Raw genomic sequence first — 8,143 nt, 5'->3', positions numbered from 1 at the left:
TATGTATGTATGTATGTATGTATGTATGTATGTATGTATGTATGTATGTATGTATTTCAGTCAAAAGTAAAAGACCTAGGCTTTTGATCTGTAACAAAGAAACATATAATATAGAAGATCATTTTTTCCATCATCTATCAAAATGCTTCCATCTGAACCATCTTGTATAAGTATACTTACGACCTTAGAGCATGCATCAAAATAACATTGAGTGCGTATCTAGCTTACGATTATTATTGTTTATATTGCTGCTCATTTATATTATGCATGTGATTGTAAGCCTACGTGTGTGTGCATGTGTGTGCGCGTGTGTGCGCTTGTGTGTGTGTTTGTGTGTGTGTGTGTGTGTGTGTGTGTGTGTGTGTGTGTGTGTACACGTGGTGAAATATCAAACCAATGTGCCAGGATCTGGACAATAAATATGTATCTAATGTTATCTTATTTTATACATTTTTATTGATTAAATTATGAAATATGACCCAATGTCGTACTTTATACAGACTTCAACAAAAGTTAGGGACCACTTGCAAACACTCTGAGTAGTCTTCTTGGGCCGACCTGCACGTGAAAGTTTTTAGACTGATCCAGTGGAGTGATGGTGCTGCCTCAGGCGGACAATGACAGAGTATGGCACTGCAAGCCTTCTGTCAATTTCTCGGGCTCCAACTCCAACCTCCGGCCATGCCATAGCTCTGGCACGATCAAAGTCTCTCAGCTTTCGTCTTGGTGGTATGTTGATGCGATACCAGATTTTGTGCAAACGGTAGCTTATATTGCCACCAAAGTGAGCACAGGTCGAGGCCGTACGTCCGTTTATGACGCACACCAGAAATTTTAACTGAGGAAAGTCCTTGGTGTCGCACACAAGTTGATAAAAACAGCAAATTTGGCTAACGTTCCCCGAATATTTCCGTGCTCCACGTGGTGGTTTTGGTCCTTTAGGAGGCTTTGCAGTACGCGTTGCGTTGGTAACCCATTTAACACTTTAAGTTTATGAGCAAAAATTGTGAAACATTCCTTGCTGCCTTTTTTTTTGATATTTAAAAAAAATTAGGACTGTCTGTCAAAGAGGTCCTTAACTTTTGTTGAAGTCTGTATTATAATAAACACTTTCTTCCATCAGCAATGAGCAGAACAGAAATGCCTTGTCAGCGAGGAACAGAATAGAATGCTACTCAATGAACGAGGCATACGGAATATTCATTAACATTTCTTGTGTATGTAATTGTTTCAGAGATAGGACTCATTTCGACTCTCCGTTACTAACCAATATAACACCTCTTTACAATAATGTGCGCTCAGCAGTAACTGATTATCAAACTTAAATTCTTGCAGCAAAACACGTAGATTTAGATCTAACTTATTCCTTCAACTATACAACATTAATTATGAACAAAATTCTGCAAAAATTGGAACTTTGTCTTGTGGTGGTATTTCCCACCTCACTTAGCCGATAAGACCATAATAGAGTTAAAACAGAAGTCCATAAAACTGTGAAGGAAGAGAGTGAATATTATTAGAGAGAGAGAGAGAGAGAGAGAGAGAGAGAGAGAGAGAGAGAGAGAGAGAGAGAGAGTGTGTGTGTGTTTGTGATGAACGATTGTACACATTCCTGTTTGTTTGTTTTCTTTCATAGAATTCTAAAAGCGGCCGAGACAAAACAGGAGAAGGAAAACGCTATCAAGGGTCTGGGCCAGAGCTATCACGGAATCGCCATGCTGCACTCCAAGATGGGCAACACAGAGAGGGTGACAAAATGTTTTCTTTTCCTATTTTCAAAGCTTAAGTTACTTAGAACTTACTACATAGCGTTTATCATTTATGTTTACTCGTTATTGTGTATTGAAATTAACGTGCTCATTGTGGGTTCGGTGACATTGTACCATTTCAGGACATAACATACAGAAAGTTGAAACAAAAAAAGAGTAACATTTTCTATATTAGAAGCGAAATGTATTTACTTCCACCGCTGGTAACATGTACTTTTGTTTTGGGAGCGAATCATCTTGTCGTTGTGTAATATTCTTGAATCCAAGTTAATCAAAGGTACACAAATGTAAATTTGGAGTTTCCAAGGACACTCTAGCTTGCGAAGTCACCAAACTTTAAAGGCCTTTTTCTCACTCCTTTTCCTCCTGAAACCAGGCAACCAAACTTCTTCAATCGCAAATATCCCCACTTTTATTTATAAAAAGATGAGTAGTTTCCCTCAAAAGCAAGATAAATTACCAAAATTAAAGGTGACACAAATAACTTCATGTGTCCAAATATGACAAGCGCCTGATTCTACCTACATTGACACAATCTTCTTTGTTAATTTTTGTCTGCTGCTATTGTTACTGATAACAGTGCAGGACGATGATTGACTTGGGTTACAAACATTAAAATTGTAATCTGCTGGCCGTCACTGTTTCCGCCTGATGTCAGTACGTTTTATTTTCTCATATTATTATCAATTCTACTCTGTGTCCACAACTTAAACTGGATGTATGGTATGGTAGGCATAGTACACACTATACAAAGACACAAATGCACACATTGTCACCCCTCCCCCTTTTCTCTCTCTCTTTTTCTCTCTCACACTCTCCCCCTCTCTTTTTGTCTATTTGTCTGTCTGTCTGTCTGTCTGTCTCTCTACTCCTACCTCTCCCCCTCTCTCTTTATCTCTCTCTATCTCAGTCTCTCTCTAACTTTTTCGAACTCACATAATATTCATGTGGATAAACATAATTACGTCAGAAAAATTCCACAAACTGGTAACAGACCTGCGATATGAAAAAAAAAATCTATTACCTCTTGGCATTCTTTATGGATGTTTTTTTTTTTGTTTGTTTTTCAGGCTATTGAGTTCTATACAAAGGCCATGGAAAGTCAGAAAGAAGTCCAGAACAGCGGAGATGTAGCTGATTCCTTGCACAATCTGGGAGTCATGTACATGAAACTCAACAACTACGAGAAGGCGCTAGAGCTTTGTTCTAAGTCCATGAAGGTACGGAAGTTTTTTAGACAAAGCCATTAACTCTGTTGGCATAATTCTGGGTTTTCTTTTTCGTAAGTGTGTTGCGGCACTTGCAACAGAATAAGGTCATGTAAGTGCCCAATATTGTTGCAAGAGAGTAACAAACATAAAATGAAGAAGGGGAGATAAGGACGATAGGTGTTTGAGAGGAAAGAGTGAGCAAACCACACCAAAGCATCCCCCACACACCCACTATAATTCTGGGCTATGTTATGGGTGGTCTTGGTTGGAATGCTAGTTCGAGCCTTGACCTAAGGAGGCCAACAATAAGACCAATATTGATATTGACCACAAGAAGAAGAACCAAAGTGTCGAGAGAGGTGTGGATATTGTACGTGATACCATTTCACAAATTTGATTATCTTATATATATATATATATATATATATATATATATATATATATATATATATATATATATATATATATATATATATATATATATATATATATGATATAATATAAATTACACTTTTATTTGTCCCGGAAGGGCACATTGGTTTACAATGGCAAGCATACATTGACATACATAAATACATAATCTATACATATCATATTTGTGAAAGTTCGTCAATTTAGCTGCCTAAAACTTCGTAACCGCCTAACTTTCTAATCTGAACCCCCCCCCCCCCAAAAAAAAAAACAACAACAACAACAAAAAAAACAACAACAACAAACCCCCCCCAAAAAAAAACAACAACCAAACAAACAAAAAAACAACAACAAACAAAGAAACAAAAAACAACAACAACAACCAGTGGTTCAGAATCATTTAAAGGGTGCATATTTTTATTTCGGAGTCTCAAGTAACTAGTTTAATTTTCAGTTTTTAAAGATTAATTTCGTTTAGATCTAATCTTGGGAATGTCCGTCTTCTAAGATGTTGAACATCCCAATTGAAATACAGAAGACTTGAGAATCATTTGATTTCAAAACTGAAAAAGATGCCGGGATTACCATCTACAACAAAACGTTCTGTATGCAGCTCTCATAACGCGTTTGTGCTATTGTACAGAACTGCTCGTTCCCCGTTTCCTCAGATCTACGAAGAAATCTATTTCACCAACTTGCCTCCGGTGATCGGAGTAATGCTTGGCAATATCGCAGTGTGTCACAGGAACTTGGGCCAAGTCGATGAGGCGGAGAAGATGTACAAGAAGTGAGTACAGTTGACACGCTGGTACAGCCCTTCCTCTCTCTTTCGCTATCAATTTCTTTCTTTCTCTCTCTTTTACCCTTCGTCTTCCTCTCTCTCTCTCTCTCTCTCTCTCTCTCTCTCTCTCTCTCTCGCTCTCTCTCTCTGTGTCTACTCTATTTCTGTGTCTGTCTGAGTGTCTGTCTCTGTCTCTGTCTCTGTCTCTGTCTCTGTCTCTGTCTCTGTCTCTCTCTCTCTCTCTCTCTCTCTCTCTCTCTCTCTCTCTCTCTCTTTTCTGTCTCTCTCTTTCTTTCTGTTTTTCTCTCTCTTTCTGTCTCTCTATGTTGTTCCATATTTTCTGTTTGACTCTCTCTCTATTTCTCTCTCTGTCTCTCTCTATCTCTCTCTCTTTCTCTCTCTCTTTCTCTCTCTCTTTCTTTCTTTCTTTCTTTCTGTTTCCCTCCTCTCTCTCTCCCTCTTTCTCTCCACCCCTCTCTCTCTCCCTCTCTCTTTCACTTCATCACAATATGCGTGTGCTTGTGTGTGTGTGTGTATGTGTGTGTGTGTGTGTATGTTTGTGTGTGTGCGTGCGTCTGTGTGTGTGTGTGTTGCGTATGTGTGTCTGTGTCTGTGTTTATGCGTTTGCGTTTGCCTGTGTGTATGTTTGTGTGAGTGTGTGTATGTGTGTATATATGTGTGTGTGTGTGTGTGTGTGTGTGTGTGTGTGTGTGTGTGTGTATGTGTGTGTGTGTGTGATAAAACGATGAGAATCATTAGCTAATCTTTTTTTATATTTTAATGTGTAAATATTCTTCCTATAAAAGCGAAACGGCCAACCCATCAAGTTGATAGCCATTGAGCATGGCCTCATTAATGTTCTTAGGAAAAAACCTTCCACAGTCATAACCCTAGCTTCTTATACGCTTCAAAGAAGTTAATCGTCTCAGCTCCAATAGCCCCTGGTCATTCTTAAGCCGTTAAATCTGATCCATAGGTCGACCAGCCGAGGTCAGGTTTCTCATTCTGGCCAAGATTTTAAATTTTACTTTGGTCTTTTTGTTTACCTCTTGATAATGTTAACATCTCGGCCAGTGGGTGGTTGATGGGTGGCCTTGTGTAATCTGCCTCGTCTACTCTTCCGTTTTACCTGGGGGAGGGGGGGGGGGGTTGCCTCTATTTTGTTGTTGTTGATCTTATACGTATCAGACAATCATTGACTAAGAGAATGTGAGTGAGTAAGTACAATGATAGTTCAACACTAAGGTGGAAATGTAAAAGAATCTGAATAACAATGATTAAATGTATTTATTTGTATTTGATTATTTAATTAATTATTTTCTTTCTCATCCATGCGGCAATTATTGTTTTCAATCTGAGTCTGTGGGAACTATTTCTGAAATTGTTCAAAACTTGCTGTAAACTATAACTTACTATCCCACCCCCATCCCCCCCCCTCTCTCTCTCTCTCTCTCTCTCTCTCTCTCTCTCTCTCTCTCTCTCTTTCCTCTCTCTCTCTTTCTCTCTCTCACACACACACACACATATACACACATACACACACATACACACACACCCACACACATACATACACATGACTTGGTGGGTTAGAGCAGTGCTTGCCAACCTGAGTGATATCGACCACTAGTGGGTAATTTGACAATTTTGTGGGCGGTAGGGACCACCCGGGTAATGACAGAGGTGTTATTTAATGCCCCCTTGAAAATACAATCAAGTAGGTGGGCCGTACGAAAATTGTAGCCTTTTAACAGTGGCAAAATATTGTGAACTGTGTATACAATAAGTTGGCAACCGCTAGGTTAGAATTACACAAGCTGCTTATCACCACCTATTTGCATTACAAGAACAACATAGACTAGACTTATAGATATGCGCAAAAGTACACTTTGTGATACAAGTATAAAATTTACTTTAGTGCACGTCTGTACTTACTTTATTTTCTTTTTTAGTCGAGCAGAGTTGATTGCTCCGTTGCTATCTAACAAGGCTATTGTGCCTTTAAGGTCTTGTTCGAATTCAACATGTGGCTTTTTTCTAGGTTGTTCCGGGAATTTCTAAAGCTCTGCACCTAATTCAATCGGTTCTATCAGAGACAGAATTAAACTTAAAAAGTCGTGCCTGTGTTGAAGGAAGCTTGTTATTTTGTATTTCCCCTTCAAACGTGAACATAGCAAGTTGAAACCTGACGTAGTTAAATGAAATGTGACATAGAACGGTCAAATGTGACATGCAATATTTCAGATACCATGAACTTAGAAAGCGCAAAACTGCACATAGTGCTTTCAAATGTAAAAATGTTACTACAAATTTTCGAAATTAGGATCTTTTTTTTTCTTTTTCTTATGGTATGAATATTTCCTTCGGCACAAATCATAACATATCGCCTTTTCTCTTTTCCTGTTACACCAAACACTGCGACTAACCCTCCCCTTTAAAATTTGTCATACTAAGGGAGTAATTTTACTGCTTTGTCCTTTTCTCCTCATCGACAGAGTTATGACTTATCGTTGTACTTCAGCTTTTTGCATCCCGTCTTTCACTCTGTTTTCTACAATTTTATTTGTTCCGAAATCATCACTAGTTTGATGATAATATGCACTCTTCTTTTTCTTTCCTTTTAAGGCTCAATTAATATAAAAGAGTGCTGTCATGGTGTCTCGGTTCTCTTTACACTACTTCTTCCTCTCCCTTAGATTCCGTGCTATATACTATGAGTACAAATAAGATGTATCCTCGATCATTTTTTCACTACATAACAATTTTCTTTTACATGTACTTTACATAGAAACCTGCTTCAAAATAGCAATCACGTAAAAAGTTTGCTGTTCAATCATAATCATTGTCCTCGTTGCATTTTTTTTATTTGAGCGAAACTGGATAAGGTTTCAATAAACCCAGCACCGCATGGATCTAAATGATGCTGTACCCAACAACTACGTATATTTTTGTTTTAGGAAAATAGAAGTACTCTTATTTCACGTAAGTAGAAGCCAGAAAACATTTAGGAGTCATGCTCGTGCGCTACTTTTGGAATGCAAAAAGGACAAGATTACAACAGAAATCACTTAGGGAGATGACACGTCAACTTGACTCTAAACCCTCTAAACAGAAAAGCTTCTTTCGATTTCTCATAGTACGCGTCAAATCTTCAGCACACACACACACACACACACACAAACACACACACACACACACACACACACACACACACACACACACACACACACACGCACACACAACTCACACACACAACACACACACACACACAACACGCACACACACACACACACACACACACACACACACACACGCACCCTTTCCCCTCTTTCTCCATTTTGCAAGTGTTCTTTGTATGGTGTCATGTGGTTAGTGTTGTAGTTGCAGTGCACGATATTTCTGAATTGGTTCAATTGAACCAACGCTGTATGAGATAAATACGTTTTTCCCCAGAGCCATTGAGATCAGCGAGAGGGCATTAGGACGCTGTCATCCTAATGTGGGCTTAGCGCTGATGAATCTTGGCACTCTGGAAGTCAACAGAAAACGTTTTGCTGAGGCCGAGGGTTGTCTCAGAGAATGTAAAGACATTTTAGAGGTCAGTCTTGGCAAGAGGTTTGTGCTCGACATAACGTAGATGTAACAGTAATAAATAGTATTAGTAATAGTAATAGTAGCTCCGTTATTTGGTGCTGGACATAAATCTGTTTATTTTCACAGTAGTAGTAGTAGTAGTAGCAGCAGCAGCAGCAGCATATAGTAGTAGTGGTGGTAGTAGTAGTAGTAGTAGTAGTAGTAGTAGTAGTAGTAGTAGTAGTAGTAGTGGTAGTGCTAATAGTAGTGGTAACTGCAGGGCATTCGCAACTTGTGCTATTTTTCTCCTCCCCAACCTATTTTTCCGCAATCTCCTCCTGCCCGACGTCCTCCTCCATTCCTCATCCCCCGTCTCTTCTCCCTAACCTCCTCCTCCCCCT

General features: G+C 39.0%; 1 protein-coding gene across 1 annotated transcript in view; it reads left to right on the top strand.

The window, feature by feature from the left end:
* The window catches only part of LOC101861681 (TPR repeat-containing protein DDB_G0287407), a gene marked incomplete at both ends in the record, with an annotated part of 31,989 nt that overhangs the window by 17,315 nt on the left and 6,531 nt on the right, over positions 1–8,143 (top strand). Inside the window, 4 exon segments of the mRNA XM_005105640.3 lie at positions 1,637–1,748; positions 2,840–2,989; positions 4,060–4,178; positions 7,623–7,767. Of these exon segments, the coding sequence (XP_005105697.2) occupies positions 1,637–1,748; positions 2,840–2,989; positions 4,060–4,178; positions 7,623–7,767 (526 nt within the window).

This window comes from Aplysia californica, unplaced genomic scaffold (genome assembly GCF_000002075.1).
Source record: "Aplysia californica isolate F4 #8 unplaced genomic scaffold, AplCal3.0 scaffold00483, whole genome shotgun sequence".
Lineage (NCBI taxonomy): Eukaryota > Metazoa > Mollusca > Gastropoda > Aplysiida > Aplysiidae > Aplysia > Aplysia californica.
This window is presented reverse-complemented; position numbering and strand designations above follow the sequence as displayed.